This window comes from Acanthaster planci, linkage group LG09 (assembly GCF_054643075.1).
Source record: "Acanthaster planci isolate LZ-2023a linkage group LG09, COTS_SCS, whole genome shotgun sequence".
In the NCBI taxonomy this organism is placed as follows: domain Eukaryota; kingdom Metazoa; phylum Echinodermata; class Asteroidea; order Valvatida; family Acanthasteridae; genus Acanthaster; species Acanthaster planci.
In genome coordinates, this window is record NC_141785.1 from 18,760,198 (window position 1) to 18,777,378 (window position 17,181).

The 17,181-nt window shown below is 42.0% G+C and overlaps 1 protein-coding gene across 2 annotated transcripts; it reads left to right on the plus strand.

Annotated features, from left to right (window-relative positions):
• The first annotated feature begins 2,331 nt into the window (after nt 1–2,331).
• On the plus strand, nt 2,332–12,388 carry LOC110976696 (uncharacterized). Of its 2 annotated transcripts, none has more exons than XM_022230190.2 (9): nt 2,332–2,620; nt 4,565–4,859; nt 5,186–5,344; nt 5,854–5,976; nt 6,994–7,152; nt 7,452–7,567; nt 8,200–8,305; nt 8,450–8,578; nt 9,968–12,388. In XM_022230190.2, the coding sequence occupies exons 2-9, from the start codon at nt 4,749–4,751 to the stop codon at nt 10,031–10,033; spliced, it is 969 nt and encodes a 322-aa protein (XP_022085882.2). In that variant the 5' UTR covers nt 2,332–2,620; nt 4,565–4,748; the 3' UTR covers nt 10,034–12,388. The 2 variants fall into 2 exon arrangements, with proteins under 2 accessions (XP_022085882.2, XP_022085883.2); XM_022230191.2 differs by having other exon boundaries at nt 2,332–2,564.
• The last annotated feature ends 4,793 nt before the right edge of the window (nt 12,389–17,181 follow it).

Sequence of the window (17,181 nt, forward strand, 5' to 3'; positions counted from 1 at the left end):
TTGTGGAAACACGCAGAAATCTTCTTGCAACATCATGTTTTTTCCCCTTGAAGCTGTAGGGTTGCGTGCGTGTACGTGTACGGCCGAGGTGGTATTTCGACTGGGAGACTCGAGACTGGGGCTGTTTTCCAAACCTCAACTTCGGCTCTGTCTCAGGCTTCAACTATTTTTTAACTAGCTGACGTTGAAGCTGTAAGCGCAGTATTATGTTTAATAGTGCCATAAAACATCAAATAAAATGAAAGAGAGCCAGAAATTACAGTAATCCAATATAATTTGAACGCTTCAGGCCCACAATCGGGGATTGGTTTTGGGAACGAAGCCTGAGACGGAGCCCAAGTCGAGTATTGGAAAAGGGCCTGGTTGTCAGATTGCCATCACACGTTCTTTTGCATGGGCGAGGCGCGGCGCGGCGGGAACAGTGCAACACAGACTTGAAAACTTAAGGGTCGGTCAAGAAACCGGAAGCACAAGTGTTTTTTTGTGGTGACCTTGCTTAAAAGTTCCTTGTCGAGAAAGCTCAAATAATTTGAACATATATCTTCGAGTTTTAATTTCAAGATGTAAATGCTAGTCTGGTTAGAACAGATTGATTGATTTCCTTAATTTCAACAGCACAGTATTTCATGACTCTGCCCTGAATGCTTTACATTTAGGCATTTGCACGTGTTTTCACCTCTGCGACAGCGAAACGGGAAGGGAACTTGTGAAAATAAGGGAAGTTTCTTTTCAAAAGTTGCCAATTTTAAGTAAAAAAAGTATTAAAAAGGAGTTTAACCAGAAAGGGGTTCAGAAGTGTTTTTTAAGACAGAAAAGATAACAGGATTTATTATGTTTATTTTTAATTTTGTTTAGTGTTTTTCTAACTTGCCGATATAAAATTTTGGGGTCACACAGACTTGAAAACTTAGGGTCGGTCAAGAAACCAAAAGCACAAGTATTTTTTTTTTAGGTGGCCTTGCTTAAAAGTACCGTGTCGTGAAAGCTCAAATAATTTGAACACACATCTCCGAGTTTTCAAGATGTAAATGCTAGTTTTGTTAGAACAGATTGATTGATTGCGGTAATTACAACAGCACAGTATTTCATGACTCTGCCCTGAATGCTTTATATTTAAATTCATATCCATTCTTCATTTCTTGATGAAACCAAATCACCATGATCCATCATGAATCTCAGGGTTTTTTTTTTAGTAAACTTAAGATCCACTTTAACAATTTACAGGTACATTGTTCTCGCTGGAAGTCCTAATATGAATCAGTTTGGTATAATTGCCCCCTCTCTCTGGGAAACCCTGCCCAAGCCCGCTGCAATAAACATTGTACACGAGCTCATACAAACGGAACGTGACATTTGTGTTTTTCTATTGTCCCCTCTTCCACTGCCTCCATCCGATTACATTAATTGGCGGCAGAACGATTTTCAGAGTGGGTGGGGGGGGCATGTTAATAGTGAGACCATCAGGCATCAGCCATTAATAGGTCAATCCATTAATTCTCCCAATAGGACCTGCCGGGGGCAATGCCTCCCTCTGCCGCTTCCGCCGCCAGTACAAGTGTCCACTTCACTAGATCCACTCCCCAAACATAGCATGATTTAGCAAAGAAAGAATGAAGCCTTGTGCCTTATGTACTTTCTCTGTAAAATAAACTGAAGAAGTCACATTTTATGACAAGGACAATGCCCTGGAAATGTCCAAATGTTTAAAAGGTGATAGGTGGGGCCCGGGGTCATAGATTCAAAGTACATTTCTGGTGAGGATGCGTCTGGTAAGTCTCATCTCTTGTGGGCCACGAGACAGAACCTATACTCACGTTTACAGTGGGTGTGCACCTGGGCCTTTTTCCAATACTCAACTTGGGCTCCGTATCAAGCTGCGTTCCTAAAACCAATCCCTTATTGTGGGCCTGAAGCGTCTAAATTACATTGGATTACTGTAATTTCTGGCTTTTTTGCATCTTATTTGATGTTTTGTGGCACCATTAGACTGATTACTGCGCTTACTGCTTCAAAGTCAGCGAGTTAAAAAAAAAAGCCTGAGACGGAGCCGAAGTTGAGTATTGGAAAACGGCCATGTACAGTTTACCTGTGATGTGAGATGCGCATGCGGCGAGCTATGACTGAGATGCCGCGGGCCGGCGCGGCCGGGGGCCGGGCCCGCGGGAAGCGCAGACGCACTGCTACAGGCCCGTGGCTAGGCTGCGTCGTACGCAGCCTGTCAGCAACATTAACACACGACGTAGATGTGCATAGACGCTGGGAATGAGGCTGGTTGCCTAGCGTCTGTAAATTGCACTCTTCTATTGAAACGTTCAACATGATTGGTCCTTTATTTTGAAGCACTTTTAAACGGCTTCGTACTTTTGCCCAATCAGATAGATTGTGGTTAAGAAGTAGGTAAAATATATAGCAGCCATTTTATAGCTCAAAGCGGATCGGGAATCTGTCGTCGATCAATGTCAACGCAGCATACAGTTTGGATGAGAACTTTGCTTACTTCATGCACTTAGTTTATATATGAATCCGTGGTTGTGAAGATTTTTTAAAAGGACACGTCGAAGGAGGTAACGCTAGCGTAAGGCTTTTTTCTTCGGATTAGGATACACCATAGACAGATAAGGTTTGTGGGATAAGCCTTATCGCAAAATAGGCGAGTATAGCCCCACTACTACTGTGGCACGGACTCTCACTCCCGATCCATCCTTAGCCACACATCCGTATGTGCAATTTGTGTCGGCGTACTTAACATTTTCGGTGCACCCACTTATCATCGTTGGCGCAATATCTTTTGCACACGAACATGATCCTTGACCTTTCCGTTTTCTAAAAACCATTTATTGAATGATTTCACTCCCATTATTGAGGTATTTTCCATGCATTTTGCCTTTATCCATTCAATCTAATGGGCTCGCCCTCATAGTCGCCATCTTTAAAATAAGGTCGTTGAACATTACGTCACTTGACCCCTCATCGTCTCAACGGCTCTTCCATGTCAAGACATCTAAACTGCTGCCAAAGTTTTAAAAGAGCCCATTGGTAAATGATAAGATCTAAACTGCTGCCAAAGTTTTAAAAGAGCCCATTGGTACGTGAAGTATCTTATCGCTCAGTTCGTTTATTACATATGTCTTGACATGGAAGAGCCGTCGAGACGATGAGGGGTCAAGTGACGTATTGTTCAACAATCTTATTTTAAAGATGGCGACTGAGAGTGAGCCCGTTAGATTGAATGGATGAAGGCAAAAAGATTGGAAAATACCTCAATAATGGGAGTGAAATCATTCAATAAATGGTTTTTAGAAAACGGAAAGGTCAAGGATCATGTTCGTGTGCAAAAAGAAATTGCGCCCACGATGATAAGTGGGTGCACCGAAAATGTTCAGTACGCCGACATGAAATTGCGCATACGGATGTGTGGCTGAGGATGGATCGGGAGTGAGAGTCCGTGCCACACTAGTGGGGCTAGTACTATTACTAGTACTCGCATTACTATAGGCCTACTCATTCGGGCCTACTGCATGGGTGATTTTGCACAATGGTAAAAGGGCATTGTGGGAAGGAAAAAGGAGCAAACACTTAACCTTTTGCCTTCCCACAATGCCTTTCAACCATTATACAAAATCACTCATGCAGACATGGAATCACCAGTGATCTCTCACAGTCTCACGGTAAACAGGAATAAAATTTGGTTAACGAAAACACATGTCCAGTGAAAATAAATGACAACACGATAGGCTATGAATGATGTACATGTAGACTGACTCGGGCCCGGTTGGGTAATGAAGCATGTAGGCCCTAGGTATTTAACCATTACACAGCGCCGCTGGGCATGATGATACTGGTGCATATGTGCAGTGTATCACAAACATGTTTGTGACTGCTTTTTTCTTACATCTGACATTCTTGATGCTGCCACCACACTCCACAGATTGTCATTCAAAATGCTAAAAAAAAGAAAAGTTGGCCAATATACATCAAACAACATTTAGTTATGCGGCATGCGTCATTTTGCAGTGAAATCGACAGAAAATGTATTTAGTTAGTAAAAAAAGAATAGGATATGTCCTGTTCTTGCAGAGCATTTCATTTTCTTTTCCTGATTAGTGGCTTTTTAGAGATCAGTTCGTGGTCTACCATCCACTGCGTATCGTAAAAAAATAAAATGGCACAGCGCAAAATTTGTTATTGTCAGAAACTATAGTTTATCCAGACAGCTGGGTATCAGGGCCGTAACACAGCAGTGCTGGGATTTTTTAAAGTTTCACTGATACTGATAGGGTATGTGTTGGTCGCCAGTGGGATTACGTATATTCAACATCGGAAACAATCCATTTTTTATTAAATTTTTAAAATTTTATTAATGATTTATTATACAGTAGTAATGCATTGAAAGTTAGCACATGGCTAACCAGTTTGTATTGACCTTTTTGCCTTTAAGAAAGATTCTGCTGGGATCGAAACGTCAGGCCCTCCATATTTTGAGATTTGTATTTTACGTCATTGTAGTCAGCAAGCAGTTTGCAGCAGTTTTGTATTGCTATTTTTATTTGATAACACTGAACAGGTTCCTTGAGGAGGAATGAAAGTTGACTTTGACGTCAGTGCAGTCAGCCATTTTCTAGCCATGTAGGCAGAGAAACAAGAAGAAACTTGAACAATCATCTGATGAAAGTTGGAGTTAGAGTTTTCAGCATGTCAAGCAATTTGACATAGAAAACATAGTGTAAGCCGCATCAGTCAGGGGAGCCATGACATCGCCGAGGACAAGTCACAATGGCAGAATGTTAGGAAATGTTCGCCTCGGCAACAAGTCAACCCTCTTCCCTCCCTTGACCAAGACCCTCAATGATTCAAATAAGGTTAGTTACAAATGGCAGCTCTGCATATTATGAGATGATTTCTTTTCACAAATGAGCCAGTTTTATATTCCAACAGCGCATTCCCTGTACAGGCTATTTGGGTACAGCTACCCCCCCTCAAGAGTGAGTACTTTAAGCACTGCCATACACTGACTCATACGTGGGCTTTGTTCCTGAAAGACTTTGGCTTTTGGAAATACCAAACTGGCTCATTGTGTTGTTCTGTTCATGAGCTGTTATTCTCCTGTGAAAATGCAGTGCTCACTATCTCCAAAGCGTGAGATATTTTGTAAAGAAAAAAGATCCAAAATTTGTTCTTTCTGAAGGCATTCTTTCAAGAGCATCATTTAATGATCCAAGGCGATGCACTGTCCACTCCACCTAAGGCCCCAGAGGAGATAGTGTCTCCAAGGTTGGTGACCTCAACACGACCCTTGACCTCAAGGTCAGATCCAAGCAGCAAACCAGAGTTAAAGGATCTTCAAGTAAGTGTGGAGAAGCTGTATTGTTTATGTCATGATCTCTTTTCAACAGCATGCACAAAATACAATAATTCCAAAACCTACATTGTATTTCCTTTTTTCGAGAAATGCTGCCACAGTTGTTTCCATTGTGAAGTTAATCTTTATTATGCCTCTAAGTCTCTTTTTAGTGGGACTTGCAGGGGTCAGAGACATTTAATCATAAGCTTGTCTGGAAAAGTCTCCTGCCCTGCTCATTCTCTTGAAAGTTTGTCAACAAACTTCTTCCTCCCAATTTGTCTCACATTTTCGGAAAAGCCTATATGTCTTTATAATGACAAGGGACTAAAAGCCCAGCCAACTCTGCAATCCTGAAGCACTCCTCGCTCTGCCCCAAAAAAGGAAAACTGTAGAAGATTCCTTCATAACGAATGAAGAGTTCTGTGATACCACTTCTGTGCATCACGTTAACTGCAAGCTGTTCAGGACTTAATTTATGAAATGACTCTTTGATGGGAACTGTTTTCCAACAGGCCAAAGACAAACAGCACCGAAATCGCATCCAGTCACTGCAGAAGCTTATTGACCAACTGAGGGCAGAGGTTAAATCCAAAGAGGAGGAGCTCACCAGTACGCAAGCAAGACTGCAGAAAATTGTAAGATTGGTTCCAGATTCCTCTGAAAGTCAAAATAAGCCAATGGGATATTCCATTGAGGTAAGGTTATTCGGGATAAAAAGTACCTGATGCCATTCTAGCTTGATCGTGTCCACTGCCTGTGACTTATTGACAATGACTGGGCTGATGGGGCCAGTCATGCTTGTGTAGATTGATAATCCCAAATGACTTACGAAGCAGTTCATTGGAATAGTTGACTTGCGATAATACAAGTTTGGATAGGACAAGATTCCGTTTTAGACGAGCATATTTTTGCCAGTCCCAACTAAATTGTGTACATTCCCATGAGGAAAAAATGCTTAATACGACCTCGGGTGTCTCGAGATTTCTCAAATTAAGACAGGCTTGTTTTTTACGCTCCAGCTGAGTGCAAATTTATTACTATCCATGTATTTAGCAAGAGCATTTCTGAAACTTTGTTAATCAGTGTTCTGTATTGACTTAAATATTGTGAGCAACATTAGCATTCTAGGGCTGCCTCTCCATTTATCCCCATGGTCCTTGAAAGATGCAGTCCACCGTCAAAGTACAGTCAACTTTTGTAACAGAGAATGCTGTTATAACAAAATATTATTATAAAGAGCAAATTCTGAGAATCCCAATTCTCTGAAGTCTTGTGTTTCCCGTGTTTTTCCACTAACACACTGGTTATAACAAAGTTTTTTGTCATGTCCTTTTAACTTGGTTATAACGAGAGTTGACTGTACACAGTAGGCTTATCTTTTTTAAGTACCTCTCTACAACAGCAAAGGGAGTATGACTCTTAACTAATTGGGGTTTTTTTGGGGGGGTTGTATTGGATGGTACCAGGGATGGTATTAATTTTTCTTGAGGAGAACGCAAAGATTCAAAGATCTGGTCACATTTCTCATTAAACGTAGCATGTTGTAAGCAACATTGTGCTTTCAAGCAGGAGAGTTGAGATAGAATTTTTGCACTGCAGGATTTAACTATCTGCATAACTTCAGCCTGAGTTGTTAACATTTGTCCTTCCAGGAAGAGCACTACAAGAGTTTATATGAGGAGGAGAAGGAGGCACATGGTAGAACAAGAGAAGAACTAGAGGCGACGAAGCAAGAACTCAAAGAGAAGACAATCTATGCAGAACAGCTCAAGGTGCAACATGAACGACAGGTTGTGGACATCAATGCAGCGGTAGGTTTGATCTCGTGCATCCTAGGAGCCCATTCCAGCTTTCATGTCTTCAGTCCTCACTGGATTGGTCATTTTTGCGAGGGGCGAGGTTGCGGCAGCTGGAATTTATTTTTAGTCTGGGAAAGTTTGGAACATCCAAGGCCGCATCAATATTCATTGTTTTGTACTCTTATTGAAATACTTTCATTGTTTTTATTTTCAAGGGAGGCCTAACGCAAGGCAAATACTACAGAAAGTTTTTCTATGAAATGTTTCATGAACAGTTTGTATTTTTTATTGAATTAAATTTTTTTTTTCAGCACGAGCAAAGGCTGTCAGTGCTACGAGCAGAAAAAGACAAAGAAATCTGCGACAGGGATGCAAAGATTGAAAAGATGAAGAAACAGATGGCTGACGTCTTGAAAGATAACTCCTGGTGAGTTTGTCTCCGACAGCCTTTGGAAGTAATCCCAATTCAGCTTTTTTATCAATTTAGGGGATCAATGGATGCATGGAAAAGAATTTTTTCTTTGCCCTGTTAACACAGAGAAAAAACATCTAATTAATCCTAGCTTTCTCCAGATCCCATTGATATTGGTCACAAAAAGCCCTCTGTTGATCGTGAAAAAAATAGATGATCATGCGAGCTTAATTTAGTCATCCTCTTCAGTTGAACGTGGTTGTAGTTTCAAATACATACACTGCTGTGTTCCTCCATCATGGTCAAGCTAGTGACATGTCATTCAAAATAGTTATTTACATCCAAGTGGTATTTCACGTACACAACTTCAAGAGCTACAGTTTGCAACGCATGTTGCTTTGAGCTTTCAATTAACAGTACACAAAGCAGTGAAGCACAAAGAGTTTATCATTTACAGCTGAATAAGAACTCTGATGCGAACTATTTAGCCTTGTGGGTGTAGTTGTAAGAGAGGGTTATTCAAATTGGAAATTGAGCTTGGCTTATGTGAGTAGACCGAGCCATTACCCCCCCCCCTACCTAGTTTATTGTCCACATGCCAATTATGACAAGTTTATAAAAATGTTTCTCCTCCCAATTACTTTCAGGGAGCGTCAGCAACAGCTAGAGGAGCTCGCCAAAGAACTGAATAAAATTTCAGACGAAGCCGCAGCGTTAAGAATCCGATGCAAAAACATGTCTTCAAAATCAAAGGTGGTGCAGATGGTTGAGTGTGTACTCGTTTTGTTGGAAATGGCTGTAGGCCCCAAAGAGAAAATGAATTGAACAAAATTCAAAAATTGACCCAACGACATTGACCGGAGGCGTTTCATTTGAGGTTTTGTCATTGTTCCTTAGTCATGTGATAACTGTAGCGCCATGAAAGCAGAGCTAGAGAAGAAGACCAAGAGGTTGGCTGAGAGTGAGGTGACCATCCAACAACTCAACGCACTCTGTAAGAAGTTTGAAACCCAGCTGAAACAGCAGGTACTAAATTGAGCTTGAAATTATCCTTAACCACTTGCTGCCAGGTGGTTTGAAAAATGCAGTGCACATAATCAGGCTTTTCAATTTTCAAAATTCTTCAAAAATTCATCATTTCAATTAATGGACGTTTACACCGGCATGAGTGACTGTCTGGTGGCTGTTCTTGTCTGACAGACAAAATCTATTGACGCCTGAGTATTTCAGCCAGGCCTGCAGCCTGGCTGAAAAAAAAAGAGCCCAGATTATGCGATGTTTTGTAACTTTCTTTTGTTCACGAACCTGGCACAGTGCGCTGCTGACCTCGTTTCAATAGGAGCCAGATTAGTGTGCAGTGGTGCTGCGTGGCTCATCGCTGCGGTGATGGTGCTTTTTGTCCCCGGTGGTAATCTACTTGCACTAAATGCCCCAAACAGTGGTTTACTATTTCAACACGGGTTTGGATTATCTCCACTTTTGAGAGTGGAAAAATGTTGGTAATGCCCAGCAACCTAGTCTTTTGTTCCGAGTACGGTCTTTTGTTACAAGGCCCAGTTCCCTTTGTCCGATTTCGGATACCCCGGCCGCGCGTATAAAGCATACGTGTTGCGTACCGGAAATCCCGGCGGCAAGTGGTTAACAAGTCTATCATCACAGCTTGTGAATAGTTGACTAGAGATGTTAAGGAAATTCTGTGCAACCCCTTGTGTTCAAAAGTACTGTATGCTGGGAAGCTTCACTAATGTTGGAAGTGCTGTGGCAGCCAGAAAGCGAAACCATCAAGGGACAGTTTAAGTGGTACAGTTTTTCTGCCTCCACAGCCATCCTGAATCCTGAATGTACAGTTTTTGTACCGGGGTTGGTTGACAAGCACTTACTAAAGTTTAAGGTCTCTTTCCATAAACCCCACCAGCACTCTCGTTTCAAAGTCTTGCCACAATTAGGTCGTCCAGTTGGACTTGTTTGTAACTGTTGTGAGTCATTCAGTGTTTTGCTTAAATCCACACCCGCATGTGTACATGTACATCTTTGCTTTTTAAATATTCTTTTCCATCTCTTTCCAAAGGGAAGAGCCGTCATCTTTATGAATTTTCAGATGTAACTCTAACTTAGTTCATTTTATGTACTGCGGGGAAGCCACTTTGACGTTGCTTCTTATGATGGCTTATCATTATCACCAACAAAACTATGAGGGTTTTCGAAACAAGTGGATTTGGCTAAAGACTTTAGTGTCGCTGGTTCCAGTCAGAGCTTGAACGTGTGGTTTCGAACACTGCTTCAAAAGGGCTGGAACCAGCGAAATCAAAGTCTAAGCATTTCAAAAATGCTATATGTCTTTGTTAGAGTATGTAAAATATCAATTTTTGGAAGATGAGGAAATTTTCAAGCTTCCTTTCTTGTCATTTTGCTCAGGATGTATTGCTGAAAGAGTTCGCCGTCAGCAAAGGTTTCAAAACAGACTACGATCCCAAGAAATGACGCCCCTCAGGTGTGTCATAGTCATCATGCTTTAAAGTCCCCGTGATTAGACTCCTGTTCAATGACCCAATGGCAGTATTTTAGAAGGGGCGATCAAATCCATGCAAAGTGCAGCATCTTGCAGTATTATACAGCCCTCAGGTCTTCTTACAAAGCTATTGCTTCATGCAACAATATCGAAATAACAGTACATTTTGATTTGATCACATGTAACAGTTTGAACAAGAGCAATTGTATAATGAGCTCAGGCTAAACCTAATCCAACCAGTGTACAGGTAGTTGCCATCACGTCTTGTAGGATTCAGGATGATAAGGTGCTAAATGTACATGTAGTCACGTAGCAGTTTCAGACCTCAATTCACACTGGTTTTTCCTCAAAATTCAAACCATTTCTCCTTTTTTTCCCCCAAGGGAAATTCAGGTGCTTTTAAGAATATGCATGTTTTTCGCAGTGCGAGATACTGGCTAAGTTAAATGAATATTTGTTACACATGTACCTCATTGACTGTTACCATGAAAGCATCAGATTTCCTCCCCCCCCCATAGATTGTTAAGCTTAACCCTCCAGCAATCTTGGAAGGGTTGGGTAGTTTAATCGGGGACTGAGACCATCAAAATAAAAAACACAGGAATTCAACCATGATGATTGGAAACAATTTTTTTCACTTCAATGATGAAATGTGCACTCACAGTCAGGTTTGCAGTGTCACTTGTTCTTTATTTTCAGTACCGTTGCACTTTCTAAAAATTCTAATTCTTGCCCTGAAACCCCACCCCAATGTGGCATTTTTCCCCCCCTCTTCCTTTTGGCCACCTCTGATAAACAATATTGCTAAACATGTATATCCCCATCAGGGTAGTAATCAGGTGAGCCATCATTTGCGGTAGCCCCGATGGGGGTTTTGAGCTGGCAAGTTACCTCTGCTTGCAGCTGACCTGACAGGTGATATCAAAACATCGTATCTGTGTTGGGGTTGAACAGAGAAGAAAACTCACCACTGTGACATCTTTCAAACTAGCCGTAACCCAGGAAGGGACAGATTCGACGGGAGTTTCCTAACCTTCATTTCAAAGAATCAACATGTTTTAACAATTGAATTGTGAATATTTTCAAAAGTGCAGGAGGGTGTGGAGCCACACAGGTTTATTTGGCACTTCATCTCAATTTGACAGCTAACAAATTCCCTTTGGCTATGTAACATGTCAGCAGTGTAGGAACTTTCATATGAGGTTTATACACCCTTAGCAAGTTTATATATATATATATAAAGCACATTTTAAGATGAAAAGGTTGTTCATGCAGTTGGAATTTTAAACTGTACATAATAAAGTAAAATATGAACAAAAATAATATATTTGAGAATGATGTACATGTAAGGTACTTAATTCTGCATGAGTAAAACTATATGCTAAGAATTAGTAGTACTTTTTAGCATTAAAAAATGCAGAAAGGATCCCTGCGTAAAAAGATGAGACTTGAGAATTACATGCAGTGCTGTAGTCGAGATCAATTAAGACCTACACAAGACCAGCACAAGACCTCCGGTCTGAATTCAAGTCACAAGCTATTCCAATGAACTGCAACAAAAGAATTCCTTTGTCCCTGTTCACCCTGTAACTTGTGACTGGCCTTTTGTCTAGTCTTTTGATGGTCTCGACTACAACACTGACTACATGTTACATTTTGGAACATGAAGCTTTTGAGTAGTTAAAGAAATGTGTAAGCCACTGTTGAGGTGAAGGCATTTTGACATCATCAGTGTCAACTACAAGACAGTGTCCTTTATTAGGCTACTTCTAAGGTTGCAGCCGTGGCTAGACATGAATGCACCACTTGTTATTGGCTGAAGCCATAGACACTGTACATAACTCCAAGCCTTAGCCTTGATTCGGACACTGTGGCTGGATATAGCATACGTCACCGTGTCTGTGGATGTCCAAGGCTCATGGCTGTAGCCACTTCCTACAAACATTCATTGTATTCCCAACCACAGCAAATTGATTCAGACGTGGCAATATTCAAATAAGCTGTTCCTTCAATCCAAAGTAGCTCAACAGTCAACAGATCCCCAGAAAAGAATGATTGCTTGAGTTTCGACTTGTGTACACAATCCTTATTAGTATGCAGCTCAGCACAGTGAAGGGCTATATTTACCAATGGAAGCATTAAACTGAAAATTCCGTCCACAAACAGTTGTGTTCTATTTTAAAAATACCTTGAAATGATTGAATTTGTCTTCATATTGCATGTGCTATTTTCCTACGTGTACATTTGCACAGATCTGTGGAAGAAATAGAATTATGTTGCAGAGAAGAAAATTAAAAGGAATGGTTTATCAATGTATTTTCTCTTCACTGATATTGTCCGTTTGCATCTTTCTTAAGTATTGTTGCTAAGCTACTTGCTGGATCCTAACACAGTCTAACAGTGAAGTATCTAGTACAGTCATTTTTCCTAGTCCCAGACTCCCGACACAGTCCAACTGTGAAGTATCTAGTACAGTCATTTTTCCTAGTCCCAGACTCCTGACACAGTCCAACAGTGAAGTATGTAGTACAGTCATTTTTCCTAGTCCCAGACTCCTGACACAGTCTAACAGTGAAGTATCTAGTGCAGTCATTTTTCCTAGTCCCAGACTCCTGACACAGTCCAACAATGAAGTATCTAGTACAGTCATTTTTCCTAGTCCCAGACTCCTGACACAGTCTAACAGTGAAGTATCTAGTGCAGTCATTTTTCCTAGTCCCAGACTCCTGACACAGTCCAACAGTGAAGTATCTAGTGCAGTCATTTTTCCTAGTCCCAGACTCCTGACACAGTCCAACAGTGAAGTATCTAGTACAGTCATTTTTCCCAGTCCCAGACTCCTGACACAGTCCAACAGTGAAGTATCTAGTACAGTCATTTTTCCTAGTCCCAGACTCCTGACACAGTCTAACAGTGAAGTATCTAGTGCAGTCATTTTTCCCAGTCCCAGACTCCTGACACAGTCCAACAGTGAAGTATCTAGTGCAGTCATTTTTCCTTGTCCCAGACTCCTGACACAGTCTAACAGTGAAGTATCTAGTGCAGTCATTTTTCCTAGTCCCAGACTCCTGACACAGTCTAACAGTGAAGTATCTAGTGCAGTCATTTTTCCTAGTCCCAGACTCCTGACACAGTCCAACAGTGAAGTATCTAGTGCAGTCATTTTTCCTAGTCCCAGACTCCTGACACAGTCTAACAGTGAAGTATCTAGTGCAGTCATTTTTCCTAGTCCCAGACTCCTGACACAGTCTAACAGTGAAGTATCTAGTGCAGTCATTTTTCCTAGTCCCAGACTCCTGACACAGTCTAACAGTGAAGTATCTAGTGCAGTCATTTTTCCTAGTCCCAGACTCCTGACACAGTCCAACAGTGAAGTATCTAGTGCAGTCATTTTTCCCAGTCCCAGACTCCTGACACAGTCTAACAGTGAAGTATCTAGTGCAGTCATTTTTCCTTGTCCCAGACTCCTGACACAGTCTAACAGTGAAGTATCTAGTGCAGTCATTTTTCCTAGTCCCAGACTCCTGACACAGTCTAACAGTGAAGTATCTAGTGCAGTCATTTTTCCCAGTCCCAGACTCCTGACACAGTCCAACAGTGAAGTATCTAGTGCAGTCATTTTTCCTAGTCCCAGACTCCTGACACAGTCTAACAGTGAAGTATCTAGTGCAGTCATTTTTCCTAGTCCCAGACTCCTGACACAGTCCAACAGTGAAGTATCTAGTGCAGTCATTTTTCCTAGTCCCAGACTCCTGACACAGTCTAACAGTGAAGTATCTAGTGCAGTCATTTTTCCTAGTCCCAGACTCCTGACACAGTCCAACAATGAAGTATCTAGTACAGTCATTTTTCCCAGTCCCAGACTCCTGACACAGTCCAACAGTGAAGTATCTAGTACAGTCATTTTTCCTAGTCCCAGACTCCTGACACAGTCTAACAGTGAAGTATCTAGTGCAGTCATTTTTCCTAGTCCCAGACTCCTGACACAGTCTAACAATGAAGTATCTAGTGCAGTCATTTTTCCCAGTCCCAGACTCCTGACACAGTCTAACAGTGAAGTATCTAGTGCAGTCATTTTTCCTAGTCCCAGACTCCTGACACAGTCTAACAGTGAAGTATCTAGTGCAGTCATTTTTCCTAGTCCCAGACTCCTGACACAGTCTAACAGTGAAGTATCTAGTGCAGTCATTTTTCCCAGTCCCAGACTCCCGACACAGTCCAACAGTGAAGTATCTAGTGCAGTCATTTTTCCTAGTCCCAGACTCCTGACACAGTCTAACAGTGAAGTATCTAGTGCAGTCATTTTTCCCAGTCCCAGACTCCCGACACAGTCCAACAGTGAAGTATCTAGTGCAGTCATTTTTCCTAGTCCCAGACTCCTGACACAGTCTAACAATGAAGTATCTAGTACAGTCATTTTTCCTAGTCCCAGACTCCTGACACAGTCTAACAGTGAAGTATCTAGTGCAGTCATTTTTCCTAGTCCCAGACTCCTGACACAGTCTAACAGTGAAGTATCTAGTGCAGTCATTTTTCCTAGTCCCAGACTCCTGACACAGTCTAACAGTGAAGTATCTAGTGCAGTCATTTTTCCTAGTCCCAGACTCCTGACACAGTCCAACAGTGAAGTATCTAGTGCAGTCATTTTTCCCAGTCCCAGACTCCTGACACAGTCTAACAGTGAAGTATCTAGTGCAGTCATTTTTCCTTGTCCCAGACTCCTGACACAGTCTAACAGTGAAGTATCTAGTGCAGTCATTTTTCCTAGTCCCAGACTCCTGACACAGTCTAACAGTGAAGTATCTAGTGCAGTCATTTTTCCCAGTCCCAGACTCCTGACACAGTCCAACAGTGAAGTATCTAGTGCAGTCATTTTTCCTAGTCCCAGACTCCTGACACAGTCTAACAGTGAAGTATCTAGTGCAGTCATTTTTCCTAGTCCCAGACTCCTGACACAGTCCAACAGTGAAGTATCTAGTGCAGTCATTTTTCCTAGTCCCAGACTCCTGACACAGTCTAACAGTGAAGTATCTAGTGCAGTCATTTTTCCTAGTCCCAGACTCCTGACACAGTCCAACAATGAAGTATCTAGTACAGTCATTTTTCCTAGTCCCAGACTCCTGACACAGTCTAACAGTGAAGTATCTAGTGCAGTCATTTTTCCTAGTCCCAGACTCCTGACACAGTCTAACAGTGAAGTATCTAGTGCAGTCATTTTTCCTAGTCCCAGACTCCTGACACAGTCCAACAGTGAAGTATCTAGTGCAGTCATTTTTCCCAGTCCCAGACTCCTGACACAGTCTAACAGTGAAGTATCTAGTGCAGTCATTTTTCCTTGTCCCAGACTCCTGACACAGTCGAACAGTGAAGTATCTAGTGCAGTCATTTTTCCTAGTCCCAGACTCCTGACACAGTCTAACAGTGAAGTATCTAGTGCAGTCATTTTTCCCAGTCCCAGACTCCTGACACAGTCCAACAGTGAAGTATCTAGTGCAGTCATTTTTCCTAGTCCCAGACTCCTGACACAGTCTAACAGTGAAGTATCTAGTGCAGTCATTTTTCCTAGTCCCAGACTCCTGACACAGTCCAACAGTGAAGTATCTAGTGCAGTCATTTTTCCTAGTCCCAGACTCCTGACACAGTCTAACAGTGAAGTATCTAGTGCAGTCATTTTTCCTAGTCCCAGACTCCTGACACAGTCCAACAATGAAGTATCTAGTACAGTCATTTTTCCCAGTCCCAGACTCCTGACACAGTCCAACAGTGAAGTATCTAGTACAGTCATTTTTCCTAGTCCCAGACTCCTGACACAGTCTAACAGTGAAGTATCTAGTGCAGTCATTTTTCCCAGTCCCAGACTCCTGACACAGTCCAACAGTGAAGTATCTAGTGCAGTCATTTTTCCTAGTCCCAGACTCCTGACACAGTCTAACAGTGAAGTATCTAGTGCAGTCATTTTTCCTAGTCCCAGACTCCTGACACAGTCCAACAGTGAAGTATCTAGTGCAGTCATTTTTCCTAGTCCCAGACTCCTGACACAGTCTAACAGTGAAGTATCTAGTGCAGTCATTTTTCCTAGTCCCAGACTCCTGACACAGTCCAACAATGAAGTATCTAGTACAGTCATTTTTCCCAGTCCCAGACTCCTGACACAGTCCAACAGTGAAGTATCTAGTACAGTCATTTTTCCTAGTCCCAGACTCCTGACACAGTCTAACAGTGAAGTATCTAGTGCAGTCATTTTTCCTAGTCCCAGACTCCTGACACAGTCTAACAATGAAGTATCTAGTGCAGTCATTTTTCCCAGTCCCAGACTCCTGACACAGTCTAACAGTGAAGTATCTAGTACAGTCATTTTTCCTAGTCCCAGACTCCTGACACAGTCTAACAGTGAAGTATCTAGTGCAGTCATTTTTCCTAGTCCCAGACTCCTGACACAGTCTAACAATGAAGTATCTAGTGCAGTCATTTTTCCCAGTCCCAGACTCCTGACACAGTCTAACAGTGAAGTATCTAGTACAGTCATTTTTCCTAGTCCCAGACTCCTGACACAGTCCAACAGTGAAGTATCTAGTGCAGTCATTTTTCCTAGTCCCAGACTCCTGACACAGTCCAACAATGAAGTATCTAGTGCAGTCATTTTTCCTAGTCCCAGACTCCTGACACAGTCCAACAGTGAAGTATCTAGTGCAGTCATTTTTCCTAGTCCCAGACTCCCGACACAGTCCAACAGTGAAGTATCTAGTACAGTCATTTTTCCCAGTCCCAGACTCCTGACACAGTCCAACAGTGAAGTATCTAGTGCAGTCATTTTTCCTAGTCCCAGACTCCTGACACAGTCCAACAGTGAAGTATCTAGTACAGTCATTTTTCCTAGTCCCAGACTCCTAACACAGTCCAGCAGTGAAGTATCTAGTGCAGTCATTTTTCCTAGTCCCAGACTCCCGACACAGTCCAACAGTGAAGTATCTAGTACAGTCATTTTTCCTAGTCCCAGACTCCCGACACAGTCCAACAGTGAAGTATCTAGTACAGTCATTTTTCCCAGTCCCAGACTCCCGACACAGTCTAACAGTGAAGTATCTAGTGCAGTCATTTTTCCTAGTCCCAGACTCCTGAC

Bases quoted from the DNA above. Each gene is read 5' to 3' on its own strand.
- LOC110976696 (XM_022230190.2), top strand. From the start codon at position 4,749: ATGACATCGCCGAGGACAAGTCACAATGGCAGAATGTTAGGAAATGTT. The intron at 5,345-5,853 runs GTAAGTGTGGAG...GTTTTCCAACAG, and splicing joins CAGAGTTAAAGGATCTTCAA to GCCAAAGACAAACAGCACCG. The intron at 8,579-9,967 runs GTACTAAATTGA...CATTTTGCTCAG, and splicing joins AAACCCAGCTGAAACAGCAG to GATGTATTGCTGAAAGAGTT.